Here is a 17,728-nt window from a genome sequence, read left to right as displayed (position 1 = left end):
AGAGCTTGTGGCTTAACAGTTATTGTAGTGCATGTGACTGCTCTGGTCTAAATGTGTAATTTGCAAGTCTTAATTCAGAAATCTGCACTTTACTGCATTAGCACAGACAAGAAGCACGTGTAACTGTCTGGATCAGAGGAACAAGAATGCAGACACAATTCAACACATGCAAGTTATCTATGACGCAACACATGCACACACTTCACGCAACCTGTTTTTGACAACCTGCCGCAACATTTAAACCCTCTTTTGGAAAAGGAATAGTAGAAAAAAACAATATCAGCAATCCAAACCTCTATAAATCTGACAATGTGCTGTACTGTTCTGTTGCATGTGTCGTAAAGAAATCAAAGTTGGTTTATCTTTCCAGGAAGAATTTAATTGGACCTTGAAAAGCACCGCTGAAGTTTCTCTGCGGCTCTTGTATTTTGAATTGTTATTGTTTCACCTGGGAACAATTACAGTATACCATCTTGTCTGTAATCAGTAGAGTGGTCACAGATAGTGTATGTGCCTGCTGTGGGAGTCGGGCTGTGTTTGTGAAGGGCATTATGGTCTTACTGTCCTGTTTCCTTGTATTTGTACCAACAGTCCTTGGAGACAGGTGGGATCTAATTACTACTAACGTGATGGTTGTTTTCCACAGCTCTTTCAATTAGAGGGTCTCGCAAGCCTCGTTCTGTCTTTGTTTATGGTCTTTGCACAAGTAAACACATACTTTACATTCCACTTGTGTTCTTGGGTGTATACAGGGCGTGGACAAAACAGCAGAAACACCTTACAGTAGCTCTGGAGTAAATACCAATAGGCTTATAATAATCTGTTTTTGTTAAGCATGACAGAGGTTATGATTCAACTCAATAGTTATCTTTGAGACAGTAGTAAGAAATGTTGACAAGAACAATCTCCTCCTTGCAGTCTCAGCCATTGTGGATGAGGGTCTACTTGTGTTCCTCTTTGCTTGTGCTGTATTTGTCTGTGTCGACATGAATTTGGAGACTTTTCCTCTTGCAACATTACGCACTTTTTTGTGACGGATGCACCAGCAGTGACTTCAGGCAGTGACTGGCCTTCTGTTCTCTTGAAAACTCATGGGTAATTGCCAGACCTCTGTCAAAACTGACACACACTGTACTTGTCATCGTTTCTGCATGATACAACTCATTTGTGTATTTGCTTTTGGGGTTTTTTTTAGAGCAATTTACTGTAGGCACTGCCTGAATTGCTGCTGTGGCAGTTTCTAACTAAATTAGGTAATGTTGCAAAACTGCTTTGACAAAGAGAAACAGTTCTCACAACTAGAAGCTCACTAACTCTAACTGAAAGACACACTGGAATATTTGCCCCAAATTGCTGCAGATTAAGGACAAACTATGCTAATAGAAATGACCAATCAATATGATTAAAGGAATAGTTTGACATTTTGGGAAGTATGCTTCATTTGTATTCTTGCTGAGAATTCAATGAGAAGATCAAAGGGAAAACTCATTAAACTCATGGCCAGAAAGTAAATAATCCCAAAATGTCAAATAATTCCTTTAACCTTAAGACAATACAGAACAACCTTTTGTGTCTTCTAATATTTATATATATGTTCAATGTGAAATAATGGATAGAATGAATAGAGATGTGTGTGACAAGGTATTTTTGAATCTGTGCACACTGCATTTAGTGTGTTTATGAGTTTGTAAGTGCACATGTAAGCTCTCTTTTACCTTCTTACATTATGGACACAGTTGACCATAAAACGCTCTCTTTATGAATTTAAAACAACTTACCATCCGTTTTCCTTAGAAAACCAACCAACAGGCACTTGGGTAAACACAGGTCACCATGGCTTGTTTTACTTCCCACCTCTAACTGATTACATCACCTCTGTGGGTGGTTATGGGTATCACAGCTAAATACATTCAAACAAAGGAATGCCTCTATTTAAGATACTGCAGTGTGATAGGCTCCAGCCAGCTGTTCAACCACCCTTATCCATACATCTCTCTTTTTTGACAGGAACTATGTAATCTCATACCTCCACAATGTACCGGTGGGAAACATTTCACCGTGACACCTCTGGGGAAGGAGGGAGAGACCACCAGATGTTGGGCTTCGCAGCAGGGTTGCGGGGCACAGAGCACTATGTTGAATATTTTGATAAACGGTGGAGACCTGTGCTCCGGTACACACGAGCAGCCACCAGTTTGTTTGCATCGAGTGACGATAAACATTAGCACCTTCCGTGACAGGAAAGAGGGGGAATGAGGTGGTCTCTGTAAGTGCCAAAGGTGTATGTGTGTTTGTGTGTGTGTGTGTGTGTGTGTGTATGTGTTGGGAGGTGGGTGTTTTGACTCCTACTTCCCTTGGCAATTCCAAAATACAAAACCATGCTTTCAGGAAATGTAAACCGTACTAGGTGCTTGTGTCTGACATTATGCTGTAGAATGTCACCTATTCCTCTCAGGTTACTTGAGGCTGTTACTGAGCCAATGAAGCTGGTCAAATAAGGTTAATATATAGGCTACCCTTTTACCTCAGATTGGTGCAAGCGTGGTGTTGTTTTCCCTTATCCTGCGCTTTACGACTGTGTGAAGCAAAGAGGGACAAGCACAGACCTGAGCAAAGGGAGTACTGACTTTCAGCCTGGGATCGTGGTCTGTCTTAACAGCCAACAGTTTACTGCTGCAGAGAACATAGAGGTGGCTGTGTTCATTCAACTCTGTATGCATGCACGTGCAACCCACCCCCACACACACACACACACACACACACCAGTTTGGTTTGCAGCGTGTGCGAGGTAAACATCTATTTTTCATAGATGTGTGTGTTGGATGAAATGCATTTTGCATTTCTCAGTCTGCTGGGAAATTAATTGAAGAGTCATTGCTGCAATGGAATGAATGTTCACTTTCACTTCTTTGCTTTGGTAAATATACACATTTGCGGTGCAGAGACATTTTACTCAGTCATGTCTGGAGCAGACACTTTTCATATTTAAAGTCTGTGTATGTATTTTTCTTTGCCCCACAGCAGAACATACTGTATGAGAAAAGGCAATACGGAAAAGCGCCTGTCTGGGTCTTTGATTTTATAATCTCTCTAAGGAGAAAAAGAACAGGGAACAAGATAATGTGTCTCTGTGTGTGTATATGGGTGTCAACCATGTCAACACAACTGTTGAGGAAAGTTTTTTCTTTCTTTTTTTTCTTTTTTTTTATCAGTGCTACACCTGCCATTAACAGATACCATGTCACATGGGCTGCAGTGAATGTGCACTCTGTGTTATGAGTGCGCAAGACAGACATTTAAATAAAGTATTTGTGTGCCTTTTGAATTGAGAGAGCAATTATTCAAGAGAGGCACAGCAATGACAGTGAGGGAAGAAAGTGCAAATGGACTAGATGAAAATAGAACCCTGTTCTTATAGATTGACACAGAGCTGTGTGTTGTGGGTGTGTTAGGTTTTGAGCACACAAAGCTGAGTCTTTGACTGGAAGCAGAAGAGGATCTGGGTTGCAGGCAGCAGGATTTGACATCGGCTTATTTCCTGTCATTGACTGCGGGTCACATGGCGAGTGCGTGGGCGCAAGATAGTGGAATGCGTTAAAGGGGTGAGGCTCTTTCCACCAGACACACAGTCACACACACACACACACACAGCAATACATAGAGCTGGATACATGTTGTACTAAAGGAAGACATACAAATATGTAACATATCTACATTTGTTTGGACTGGGACACATATAGATAGAGGTCAAGTGTGCATAATGCAGTACAAGCACACACACACACACACACACACACACACACACACCCACACACACACAAACAGACAAACACACACTGCCCCAAACTTTCACACTATTATGACCGACGTTGAAAGTTCAGGCTTGGAGAGTGCTGAGGCATTCTTTGAAAGATTCGCATCGACTCGGCCCACGCGCTCCGGGCCAGGCACTCGGTTCATGAAGTCAAGGTGCCACTTAGGCAAGAACAGTGAGATCCAGAGAGAGATACAAGGGTTCAACGGTGCAGCAGTAAAAAAGTGTTGTTCACATACGAGCATAAGGGAAAAACATACACCCACACACATGCATGCACGCACGCACGCACACTGCGCAGCGTGTGTGTCCAACATTCTATGTTTCCCACTGTTATAAATCTTTGTGTGTGAATGAAACTTTGTCATCCAATCAAATCACTCACAGGCATTGCAGACATCCCCGCCCCTTTTCTTCGGTCCCTCTACTGCTCCACTTAACTCAACTCTCTCTCTCTCTCTCTCTCTCTCTGTCTTCTCTGTGTTTTCTTTCAGCTAAAGGGTAACATTTCTACATATGAAGCCAAAAAACATTTCAAGTTGTCATCCGAGATGTGACATCCTCTTATTGACAACCTCAAAGGCACGACTGTATGTGCCCGCTTCTCGTTTTGGTCGCACAGTAATTGATTGCGTGTGTGAGAGTGCTGTCTTTTCCTGTCAACTACTCTTTAATATGACTTGAGTTGGTGTAATATATAGGTGAGTGTTTGTGATGTCATAAACGTGCTCTTCCTACGCTTTCACATCCTCGAGGGGCCCCTTTAATACAACGACACAGCCGCATTTATCTTTTATACCACACTTCAGATTAAGAGAGGCATACGTATGTGAGCCTGTATCACAGTAGGCCCATGACACCCTATGTGGCCCCACTGTAACGACTGCTCCAGACACACACACACACACATGCACGCACGTGTGCCAATAGTGTGGCCTTGATGTGGGCTGGTGTGCTGTGTCTGCTCTGAGTGCCTGCAGCTGGAGGCCAAGGCTGCTAGAGGAGAGGAGGAATGAAAAAAAGGAGGAGAGGAAGGATCCAAAAGTGAAGAAAGAGAGGGAGACACTAAGAGAACATAGAAGCAGGGTTGGAAAGGATAAAAAAAAAATTATCAAAGACCAACAAAAATAAGAGTGAGGAGGAGTTTATGTGGGTGTAACTTAACAAATCTGAAATGAAAGAAAAATGATTTAGTATCTCAAGAATAAACAGGGTGAGATAATATGATGAGGATGAGGAGGAAGAGGAGGAGGCTTCTAGGAGGCTGGCAGTCCAGCGGGTTAGAGTTGTGGTGAACATGGCAACAGTCACAGACACGAGCTGGAAGGCCGAAAATGGAAAATGTGACATGTTTTAGCACAGCAAGAGGGCCCCCATTTGAGGTTGTGTGTGTGTGTGTGGGTGTGGGTGTGGGTGTGGTGTGTCACTTAGCTCCTGTGTCCTGGCTTTCGGAGGGCGGTCATACCAGGCTATACCATACCATACTGTACTTTATCTTATCAGATAAACTGGGCAGAGCCAGACTAGACTAGCTTCAGTTTGCTTGTGTTCCTCACTTTCACGTGTTTCATGAGTTTATGGGTGTGGATCATGAAATCCACTTGATAGAATGTCGGATTGCATCCATCGATTGTGTCATTCTTAATCATGTAAGAGCACGCTTATGCACAGGTATCAGGACCACATACTGAGCAGACATGTGAAACGTTCAGTTAGTCAATTTGTCATAACTCAACATCCAAACTGCTGTCACGAACATTTAAAGGATTTAATATTCACTGTTAGGAAATTATGTTTACCCTATTAACTGTATGACTCTTAGCTTAAGGGTGGATCTACTTTTCACACTCATCACTCAGCAAGAGTATGTCAAGTCAAAAGGTCACAGTATAAGCCAAAACATCCTAATCCAGCCTTAAGCTAAGCTCTGTTAGTATTTCTCAATATCCCCCTGTCGTATGACAATTTGTTGTTCCCTTTTGAATGAAAGCACACAATTACTTCACTTCACTTAGAATACTGTAATGCTTTTTAATAATGTTATTAGTCAGTGCTCTTAACTGGAGCGATATAAGTTGAAGGAATGATATTAAATCCTTAATTCATCAGTGATCCAAACAATCACTGGGAAGGGCATGGTATAGTGATATATCATATTGCTGCTATCCTGAACAGCCATGTATCTCCAAAACATCACCTTTTCATGTAAAACGGCTTTCAGCAGCAGTTTTCAGCTTTGTGACACAATATAGTCCAATGGATTTTTTTTTAATGGTATTAATATTTTCTCAAGGAATACGTAATCCTTCACTTTATCTGAACAATTCAAAATCACTTGGTTTTCACAGGATAGCAGTGATATATTCCCCATAGTATGATCATATGTGATAGAGAAAGATAAATAAACAGAAGGATGAAAGAAAGGAGAATTTTTGAACTGGTCAAGTCACGTAAGGCCAAATAAAGTGAATGACAGGGTCTATCGTAGCCACAACAGGACATGGAGCAGTGGGTAAATGGATAAGTGGATAAATCTAACGGATCATGATATGATTATAAAAAGAGAGGAAACAAAAGCATGTCAACTTCACAAATTCTGTTCATTTTTAATTTTAACTTTTCTTTATTTTCTTTTACTGTGAAGACATTGCTTCAGTTTATAGCATCACAAGCCAAAAAGTTTGGGAAACACTATCATAGAGCCATGCAATACCAGTGTGTGTCATACAAACAATTGGCTTTGATTATGTATTAATCAAACCTGAAGTCCATAAAGTGCTGTGCAGTACAATTTGTGAATCCGCTGGCATACTTTGTGTAGTGGATGGTGCACTGACCCCATCTAAAGGCGAAGAAGAGACTTGCGGATTCTTGTGGCTTCACAAAGTGAAGTGAGGAAACCAGACAATGCTGCAAAATCTTTCATTTTCAAATACTACAATAGTATCATCAAACATAGCAGAGTTTTTTACTACATATTTTTATGAAGAACATTTAACTGATATTATTTAGACTGTGCTGATGTTCTCATCTAAGTTTAATTTGCTAAATGTATATCAAACATGAATAGATGATTGTGAGTCAAATACGCCACATCACGTGCTCTCACAAACAAATACTTTATTGATGTGAAATAAAAACCTCGGTTTTAACCATTAATCAGTAAACGGGCATCCTGCAATGGAGTGCTTGACAGCAGAGAAAATAATCAGCTTCTTTAATGGTGCCATCACCAAACTAGGCACTCATTTACACTGCCCACAATGGCCTAATTCATTCATTCTGCAGTTCAGTCCTAAGTTTCACCACATCCTTTCAGAGGATGACCATGCAAAAAAAAAAAAAAAAAAAAACTCTTTTGCACAAGTCACTGAGCGGACATAGTGAGTGTTTAAGATTCTAACATGTGGCTAATGTGTGTTTTCTGTAAAGCACTTGTCTCTAAACATATACCGTATATGACAAGCACACCTTGCATACATTAAGGAATTATTTGAAAAACATAAAGTGAATGCCTTTTAACATTATTTCATGGATTGTAATCATCTTTAGTCTTCTATAGGCCTACAAGTAAAACACACACTGGCTATGACACAAACAAGTCTTTGTCAGGGTGTTTGCAGGCTGCAAACAAGTTGAGAGACAAAGTTAACCACACATTTTCTTCTTCAGTCTTTATGTCTTGGAATCATTTTTCATCCACAGTGTCTCCCTGAGGGCTGAAAAACAATATGAAACTGTTGTCAACGGACAGTATATCCCTCTGATCTTGATGAGAGTCTATATCCTGAAGTCATCTGAAAGGTCATACCTGAGTTGTACCCCAGTATCTGTTTCTCTGTTTTGTCTTCTTAATTCTGGACTACAAAATCGTTACAAACAGAATAACTGATTTCTGACCACTGAAAGCTCTGTAACTTAACCAAATTTTAGCAGTTGCAAGCTCTCCATCTGTTTGCTTTTTCTTTTTTTTCACACCCTAAGGGACCAAAGCAGACAGCTGGTGTATTATAATGTAAAGAAACGGCTTCCATTCTACTCTCAACTATCCTTTTACAATTTTATGTCTCAGTTTCTTTTGGACAGAGTGAAACCTTCCGCCTTAGGGCAACTGTGTGTGTGTATGTGTGTAAGAGAGAGCACCATACTGTGCTGTCCCTCTGCCAGGTGGACCTCTTCCTCTTGGTGTCACCTGGGAGGGGCCTGGATGGCTGTATGCAGGCTGAAGCTAGCTCCTCTTATTTCCCTGGCAAATGTTGTCACCACCAGTCACATTTCTCTCCTCCTCCTCCTCCTCCTCCTCCTCCTCCTCTCTCTCTCTCTCCTCCACTCTTCTCCTCCTTCCTACATCCCTCACTACTTGTCTGCCTGTCACAAGTCCCACATATCCCTAGAGGATAAGATGCCATGGAGGCCACAGGAGGAACGGCGCTTTGTGTCTGCTCATTTCTGTTCATCCTAACAGGTGAGCGTTCGGTTGTCGTGGCGGGATACGTGTTGTCCTTGAGTTGTCATTGTTGTGTAGCTGTATAGCAGTTGCTGTGGTTGCTGTGTTTGTTTGGTTGGCAGGGTAAAACTGAGGGGTAAGTTGAGGAAGTTTTGTTGTGGTGCGCAGTAACAGAATGTACACTGAAACCTTGTGAAATCCTTCATCTCACAATGGTTTTGAAGGGTTCCTCTCAGTGTAGCAGTAATGAAACTGGGCTGCAAAATTTTAAAAATGCAAAAATAGACTCCTGTTGGCATGACAGGGGAATTTAAGGACATCTACTGTATGATTTTATTTTATTTTCTTTTACCAAATTTAACTTTATATCCTAATATTGGAACACTTTTCACCCTCTCCACATCTTTTTTTCAATTTAAGCTTGATTCTTTGCAAGTGTCCTTTTAAAATCTATTTTGCTTTATTTTGCATGTACTTTCCATAGTCTTCACCATGTGACTTTACAGAATTAGCTTTTCTATTACTGTTGGCTGTAAGTTTAAAACAATAGGAAGGGGTCAGTGGAAAGAAGAAGTGACATAGGCCACAGTTCTGTGACTCACTGATAACAGACATAACCAGCATCTCTCACATGACAGAAACATAAACCTCAAACATGGATTCTCCCCTTGCTTTGGTGTTTGTATCATCAACCCGCCTTAAGGACCAGTATTTGTCTTATCTGAAAGAGGCCAGAGGATGGTGGTGCACCCGCGTTTGGACATGCACCGGGTGACTTTATTTAGTATCCAAACAACTTGGATGTGTGTGAGGGTGATAAGAGGCAGGTGCTTGTGGTTCTCTACATGTAGTTGTTTGAATGTGTGTGTGCACCTTGTTACCTGTGTGTGTGTGCATGACCAATAATGAAGATATCCTCTCACCCAAAAGCCCATTGTCGCTCTAATCTCCTCTTCCACTGTACCTTATCACCACAACAATCCCCCTGGTGTTTGGGGACAACAATGAAGGAGCGGGCTCGGCACACTTCTCCTCATTCTGCCTTTTCACCAGGTCTCAGCTGGTGTAAACACTGGCACACTCCTGCTTCTGACAACACACACACACACACACACACACACACACACACAAACACACGGCCACACTTACACAGAAACTGGCCTGAAGGCCTGTGAGAGTGGAACGTGACGCGTGGGCGTCGGTGCTGCATGTATTATTTAGGACATAACACCAGGCAGACAGTGAATCTATTGTGATGGGCAACATGGGTAGCAGTCACCAGGAACCTGGCTGACACTAGCTGGACGTCCCTGAGGAGGAAGTATTTAGTGGTCAGCTGGGAGGACAGAGAAGAGGGTGATAAAGACAAAAACAGATTAGAGGTAGAGATGTGAGTGAGAGAAGTAGATGAAAATGCTTTAATTAATCAACTAATGTACTTTTCTCCCATTTTTATATCAGTGTAGTTGTTACACTTGAATTGGTTCAACGAGAATTTTTTCTTCAACATCTAAAGATTAAATAATTTGAGAATATATCACAATCATCTTTCATGAGTATTTCTCCACCTACCACTGAGTCATTTCCTTAATTCTGAGTAAAAGAAGACACAAAGTCAGAAAGTGAGACACATGTGGGAGAAAGGGGGAGTTAAAAGAGATTCCTGTGAACAAAAAGTGAGAGGTTTTAGAGAGTTTGCATCACAGCAGCACTGCCTACTCACATGCTGTTCATGCTAAGCTCAACCTGGCATCCAAACAGCCCACTAATTCACCTCGTTTTTAAACCTTAAAACTGTCAAAAACTCCTAAAGAACACAGTTAAAAGTTGTTGAAAAACTCCTGCCAAATGGCACCACCGGGTCATGGCTCAGGTGAAACATTAAGGGTCTTTGAATGTAATATAGATAAGGAAACATGTCTGATTGAATAATTTCATTTTTACAATGCACTGAGTTTAGAGTTTACACCGTCGCCATACATTTGATTAACACTTCCAATTGAAGTGATATCCGCTGAAAAACAACAACTGCTCCCCCATTTGTTTTTTTCTTCCAAGCTTTCTGTTTTCAGTCCGTAACCAGCAAACAAACTGCCCTGGCAACCAGCCAGCGCTCAAACAGACGGCAAGGTGCAATAGATCAACAGTTATCTCGTTTCTTCAGACAGCCCAAGTGTTTGTTTTGCGAAGAGTTGGGATGAAAGAAACAGGCCGCGTCCTTGTCTGACAACAAGGGCACTCTGTATTGAGCTGAGTCAATATTAACTCACTATAGTTTCAGGACCTGAACGATTTAAAGACCAGGATATAAATTATAAGATCAGACAGTCAAAACAGACCTGAGTTCATTTTTAAATGATAATAGCCCTGTTTAACCTTTATATTATCATCCTCATGCCATCTAGTTGTTTTAATACTCAGTTGGGCTGCCAGTATTGCTGAAATCAATTGCATAAAGTGAATTATAATATTTTTACAATATTGATCGATATACTGTAATTCATGATATAAAAAATATGTGCAAAATCAGATTTAGCTTGTAACTAAGTGTTAGAAATGTCTTGAATTAGTTAATTAGGACAACAAAAGTTTATAAAACAAAAAATAAATATAGTAATATATAGTATGATTGCACGGTAAGTTGATAAATGATAATACTGATAATAATACACCCAAAAAACAATTAATGCCATGATGCAGCATTAATATGATATACTTTTCAAGCCACACTGAGTGGATTTTCATCTTTTTGTGGTTGCTATCATATACACAGAAGGGAGAGGACTAGACCAATATATTAGTATGCATGTTTTATGTACCAGTTGTTTTTTTGTTAGTAAAACTGCTGTAATCAATATTCTCATATTAACAGTGGGTCTGCTGACTATGTGTAATGTGAAAGAAGTCTTTCATAGTGACACACCCATTAGATCATCTGACTCTACACTTTCCCTGAAGTATATGAAGCATTTTAGTTTCTTTTTGCTCTTTGTTTTGGTTTTCTGTCCTGCAACTTTACTGTTTTGGTTCAGTCTCAACACTCTCATAATCACAGTTTCCAGCAGCAGTGGGCAGCTGTTTTCATCTAAAATCTGACCTTAGGCTAACTGCTAGATGGAAAAATTTAGCAACTTGCTAGTGAACATAGTGGAGCATTTATTAACTAAAGAGTCATATATTTATGAATGCTAATGTTGCTCCGTATCTGCTGGATATGTAAATAGGAAAGCTTTACAAGGTGATAATATGTAAATGTAGTGTTTTGAACTTGTTGTGCTGCCCCCAAGTGGCCAATAAAGCAATTATTGCAGCTTTGAATAGCTGATATCAAGTTGTCTTTCCTCACAATAACAGGCTGCAAGACATTTTATTTTCTTTGCACATTTTATTAAATAGTTTCCATTACCACTGAAATTGCAGTTGGTTCAATTCATCTGAAACTGTTGCTAATGCACTAAACAGTGTTCATCCCTAAAATGATTCTGGTCCTAAATTAATATGCTTTTCATACCCTCCCTCACTCTGTCTTAATCTCTTGTCATCTTCCACCAACACAGAGGTCAGCTCGGAGTTTATCCACATCCCCTCATTAGTCCACCATGGTACTGAAGGGAAGCCCCTGCTCCTGCCTGTTGAGACTCACTTCCAGTTGGACGAGGTGGAGATCCAGGGAACATGGTCCCACACTACGACAAGTGGCACCAGGACCACGTTGGTGACGTTCACCAAAAATGCCACAATCACTGACATGATGTATCGCAACCATATCCTCTTCAGAGAACCCAATGTTTCTTTGTTAATTCGGAAATTAAACCAGGACGATGAGGGGGACTATCACCTAAACCTCAACATCCAGTTTCATAACAATAAAGGACTGGTTGTCAAAGAGGAGAAAACAGTGCGTGTGATTGTGGATGGTGAGTGTTTTAAAGGTCTTTCCTCATATTTCCTGTCATGCCGACCTGTTGATGACACTTATTTGACAAAACCCTAAATTTACCAACTCTTTTTGTTTTTTTTCCCTTAGTCCCAGTGTCCATTCCAGTCATTGAGAAGTACCCATCGTATGCAGTTGTTGAGGACAAAGCGAACGTTACCTGGACTTGTTCTGTTGAGAGAGGAACAAGAGTTGTGTTTCAGTGGTTGAGGGACAATGTCCCTCTGGGTCCCGGTGACAGATACCACTTCTCCCATGACAACTCTACGCTGTTTATCAATCCTGTGAGAAAAGAGGACAAGGGAACTTATCGGTGTATTGCCAGCAACCCAATCAGCAAGGGTCGGCAGAGCAGGAACATGGAACTCAATGTCTACTGTGAGTAGATATATCCATCTGTATTCTTCTTCTTCCTCTCTTCCATCTTATCAACAAGAAACATGATTTATATGAAAAATGTATGTAAGCTGAGGATATGTTCACTCTATATATTTTTGAAGCAGGATATTTAAACTAAACTGCAATTTCGTTAGCTCAGAACAGTTAAATTACATGCTGTTTGACTGAGATGGTACCGTATAACCACATCAACACCACCTAAAAAACTAGGTGTGAGAATGTAATATATCAAACGTTTCTCAGACCCAGCAGCTCCTGGAGTTAAGAAAGTCTGGCAGAACAAATTGTTGCTAAATTTTATGGTTTTTTATCCACACAAGTAACATCCAAGGACACCAGAGATGGTGAAATTACAGCAAATACTAGTCTATAACACCTAGTATAAATTCGGAGTGGATTGGATTAAAAAAAAACAATAAAAATATATTAGTATGAGGTACAGTGCTTGTGAGTCCATGTAACCTTTGTTTACAAGCTGCTGTTAACTTGTAATTAGGCAGGATGAAGCTAAATGAACCAAATACAGAAATGCCATAAAATCAAAAACACAGTCTAAGAAAGTAAACTGTTGGTATGATTGCTCTCATATAAGCCTATTCATGTGGCACACATTGGACCCAGATCTATTAACATTACAAGCCCCCCCCCCCCAAAAAGAACCAAAAACGTGGCTGATGAAACTTTTTCAATAAAATTAGTCACAAAGCTCCTCTGCTAATAACAACACATAGAATAAATCTATTTTTCAATTTTCTCTTTCGTACTGGAAGGATTAGGTCATATGTAAATTCATGAGATCAGACTATTTACTGACAACTGAAAACACGTGGGTGCTATTTGCATGGGAGCAGACTTATCAGACAGAGCGCCCCTGTTCTACCAGGAAGGGTGTAGATATACTGATAAACTTAGTGAGTCTGAAGTTGCGCCGACAACATACCTGTAGTCTTTCCATGAATGAATTTGAATGTGTTTTTCAGAAGACAGATGTTTCTAAGTTGATAGGACTTGAAATTTGAAGACACACACGTGCAACTTTCTTATTTTTTTTTCCATCACTTCGGTCAGAGTGTTCAAACAGTGGGTGTGTTGATATAGTAAGTAGTGAGAACTGTGCCTCTAGTCAATTATGCATTGTCATAATTTCTGTTTGCATAGACAGAACATGTTTGTGTTGGCACTCAGTAACATCCTACAGAAAGCTAGAATCCAATACCAACAGTTAAGATACCTCCTGTTCAGTTTCTACTGCAACCAGAGTCTTTAGTAATGCTATTGTGTGTGTGTAAGTGACTGACAACAACATATACATTTTTTTTTACTTCCTGTATTAGGGATGCAGTAGGTATGGTAGCATATTGCTGCCACCATGAAAAAATATCTGCTCATCTCAAGGGGAAAATCTTGTGATTACAATGAAGTCTTTGTATTGTTATGACAAGTTTTTATGACATGCTGTTATAGTACGTTGTTTTCATTTGTTAATAGCAAAAAAATCTGAAGAGACAAAATCGTAGCCTGTATCAGAGAAACTGACCGTGACTTTTTTACTAGTTAAGTTTTATTTTGTGCTTGGGATGAGACCCAGTGAGATTTTGCTGTTACTGAGCAAACACAGCAGATGGTATTATCTTAAATATGTTTACAATAAGTAGAAGGTTTTGGGGTGTCAAGGGGGAAAAAAATCAGTCTAACTTCTTAAAAGTAGCGTCTTTTCTCATTGATCATCCGGAGGGGCTAAAGGGGTTGTACTGATAGAGGTCTTAGTCCTAGATTGAAGCACACAGTCTACAGTTGTAAATCAAACAAAGAGATGCCTTATCAACCATGTAATGTTAAGAACAGTTTACTTTACTTAGCTTATTTTCAGTTTACTTAAATGGCAAGTAACTTTATTACGGCATGCAGCACTGCCCCATTTCACACACTGACATCACTAAATTGCCCAGTGTTTGCCCAGGAGGGGCAAACACTGTTCTTCCCATATGATGACTTATTCTGCTAGACTGTGGATTGAACATGTGACCTTTTAAACCCATGATGCATTAAAATGAGACAGTTTACAGTAAACTAACCATTCTGTATAATAAAGCACCCTATTACCAGCAAACTGTCATGTTTCCCTGACCCACTGTCGGCCTCTACAGATGGCCCCTACAACCTGGAGGTGAACTCGGGCCAGGGCCTGCGGACAGGGGAGGTGTTCACCATCAACCCTGGAGAACTGGTCTTCTTCGAATGCCAGGCTGATTCCAACCCACCCAACAGCTACGTCTGGATCTCCAAGAGCCGCAACACGACCCAGATCATCACAGAGGGCCCGCGGCTAGAGGTGCGCTCCTACAGACTGGCCCAGGCTGAGGAGTACATGTGCCGCGCTTTCAACAACGCGACGCAGAAGCAGGATGAGGCCGAGTTCACTCTGGTGGTGGCCAGCTTAGGAACAGGTGGGTAGGGGGTGGATCATGGCAAGAAGGAGCAGAGCGTGGGTAGATTTTGGGAATCCTATGAGATAAACACTGTGTAAACAATGTGTCATGCCAAAAGCAGAACAAGCTATGAGAGATATTGCTTGACAGTGGCCAGTTTTTAGTAGAGGAAATACTGTAGTTGGAGCAGTGTGTGCACAGCAGACGAGAAGTGAAACCAGATTATGAATATAGCATGAAATATACATGACTACTATGAAACTCCCATTTTATCTCTGTTGCTAGGTTCCATTTTCTGCAGCCTGTATTAAAGTTCAGTGGCTAGGAAAGTAAACAGAGGATAACAGCTGCTGTATTTGTTGACTAAGTTTTATAGCATGTTCAGTTTCTGTGTGCCGAATGGGACATTGATATGTTGTCTTGGTGATACTGAGAAAGGCTCACTGATGGCTGCCGCTGATATGCGGTTATGATTTAAGATGCTGTTTATTGAGTCAACAGCAAGTCGTGACAGCATTAATTTTCCTTTTACATCAAAAACTCAATTCAAACTTGATGGCTAACCTTTTAAAAATAACTATAAATATCAATGTCCCTCCTGTGTTTGTTTACAGGGAAAGAGAAGCACACCCAGGAGGGCGGCTCTGTAACCCCGCTGGCAGCCATTACTGTCTGCTCTCTGTTCATCATCAGCTGTATGCTACTATTCTTCCTCAAGAGAACCTGTCATCCGAAGAGAGGTTAGATGGTCTATTCTTCTGCTGCTTTGAGCCCACATTCAGTCCAGCAACCAGTTTACTGTAATATGTTGAGTACAGTTTAAATCTGGATGTCTTAATAGCCGAGATCTGAATATCATAGCAGTTGAATTATCACCTTTTTCTGGCATAAGATAACACTAACGGCTGGCTGCACCAAGTTCTCACATGTTGAAGTTGATCATAAATGTAAATGACTTGCAAATGTCTGACGGGAACCAGTGCAAAGTAACTACAGCACATGAGGAAGTCACGCTATAATATTTTATGTGTTGACATTTCTGCATTTGTGAATCATTATTTCCCCATTTCTCTTTCTCTACATTATCAACAGTGCTTATGAACATTTACAACAGGTAAGATTCTTGATTATGAAATTAAAACAGACACTAATGACCACACTTTTAAGACACATATAAGCTTTAACTAACAGCTTTATTTGCCTGGTTTTTTTTGGCAGGCCGCTTGCAGAGCAGAAACGACCACATCGCTCAGGTAGGCTGCTGATTGTTATTTATTGATATTTTTACCTGCTTATACCATCAAATGTACTGTACTGTGTTGGTCTGATACTAACACCTCTGTATAAACAGGTCATGAGGATGCATCAGAAGACTTTGGCATCTACGAGTTTGTCTCCATACCTGGGAAAATGGAATCTGCACAGGTATTTTTCTGACATAAATTCAGTGATAAAGTAACACGATTTTGAAGCTTTTGTTCACTGTTGAACAGTTTAGCTTTCATTTTCCTTTACAACTGTCCCTGCAGGCATCGTGCAGATCTCTGGCTCGCTTCGAGTCGGTTCAGGATATGCACACCACCATCTATGATGTGATCAGACACGTACCTGAAACCCCCAGCCACAGTTTGCTCAAGTAACTTTGACCTCGAGGTTTGAGATGTAACTTGCAGCTGTTTCACTTGAAGACTCTTGTGTAGCTTTATTCTCTTCAGTCTCTGTTGTCAAAGCCCGAAGCTGACTTTTTTTTTTGCACAAGGGATGGCAGAGACGTGTGTGAGCACACAACCTGGTCATGCACTGTTATTGTCCAGAGTTTAGGACAGATGTTTTTGAAATTAAGGTTTATGTATGGCTTGACATTTGTATGTGAAGGTCTAACTGAAGTTGAAACTGTGTTGTTTTTTTTGTTCTGTTCAAAAATGAAGATCAGTTGGATGATATGAAACCACACAAAACAGTAACAGCTTTTCTTACATTTATTTGAAGATCTTTTTGTCTTAAAGCATATCTACAAGTTACCTGCAAGACAAATTACCATTCCTACATCTTAATTACTATTTTTAAAAAGCTGAATTTAAATATTAAGGCTTTAGTTGCCATCTCAGCGTAGATGGATTTGTATAATATCATTGGAATTTGAGATCCCTCCCCCAAAAGAGCCTGTTTTGTGAGCAGACAAGTGTTATGATGCATTATCCTTTATGAAATATACTGTGTTTAGTTTAAAGTTTTGATGAGCATCAAGTGTAAATATTATACATGGATTATACTTCAGATTCTTTATACATATTATTCTATTTCTATGTTTCACTCAAATCTATTTATTCCTATACAAACACTTAACCCTGTTTCCAGAAATGTAGCATTTTTTCTGCTCAACATGGATATAATGAAATGCTGAAACAAAGAAGATGATTAATGATTCTTAAATTATTGTACAGTTTGCATTCACATGTTTGTTTTGTACTTTATTAAAGATATAACTGTTTACTAATCTGGGCCATTTCTAAATACTTGTTTGTTGCTTACAACCAGACAGAGACAACATACTGGATTCTTCTAGAAATCTGTTTATATATGACAGTTGTTATGCCACCTATCACAATTGTATGAGTTGTATTTGTTGCAAAATTGCTGCAGAGTGCTTGTTCCTCTCAGCCTTGTTGTATTGGTATGCGGTGTACCTGGTGTGATACGGA

At 40.2% G+C, this 17,728-nt stretch overlaps 1 protein-coding gene across 1 annotated transcript; it reads left to right on the top strand.

The window, feature by feature from the left end:
• Positions 1–8,172: 8,172 nt before the first annotated feature.
• hepacam2 (HEPACAM family member 2) lies at positions 8,173–17,490 on the top strand. Its single transcript, XM_044335906.1, has 9 exons — positions 8,173–8,279; positions 11,819–12,178; positions 12,289–12,576; positions 14,745–15,044; positions 15,641–15,766; positions 16,119–16,140; positions 16,245–16,279; positions 16,378–16,451; positions 16,556–17,490. Exons 1-9 carry the CDS (start codon positions 8,222–8,224, stop codon positions 16,664–16,666), a joined length of 1,374 nt encoding a protein of 457 aa, XP_044191841.1. The 5' UTR covers positions 8,173–8,221; the 3' UTR covers positions 16,667–17,490.
• Positions 17,491–17,728: the final 238 nt, after the last annotated feature.

The sequence above is a fragment of the Thunnus albacares genome, chromosome 19, assembly GCF_914725855.1.
Source record: "Thunnus albacares chromosome 19, fThuAlb1.1, whole genome shotgun sequence".
NCBI classification, from domain to species: Eukaryota; Metazoa; Chordata; class Actinopteri; order Scombriformes; family Scombridae; genus Thunnus; species Thunnus albacares.
The sequence above is the reverse complement of the archived record's forward strand: the minus strand, read 5'-3'. Positions and strand labels throughout refer to the sequence as shown.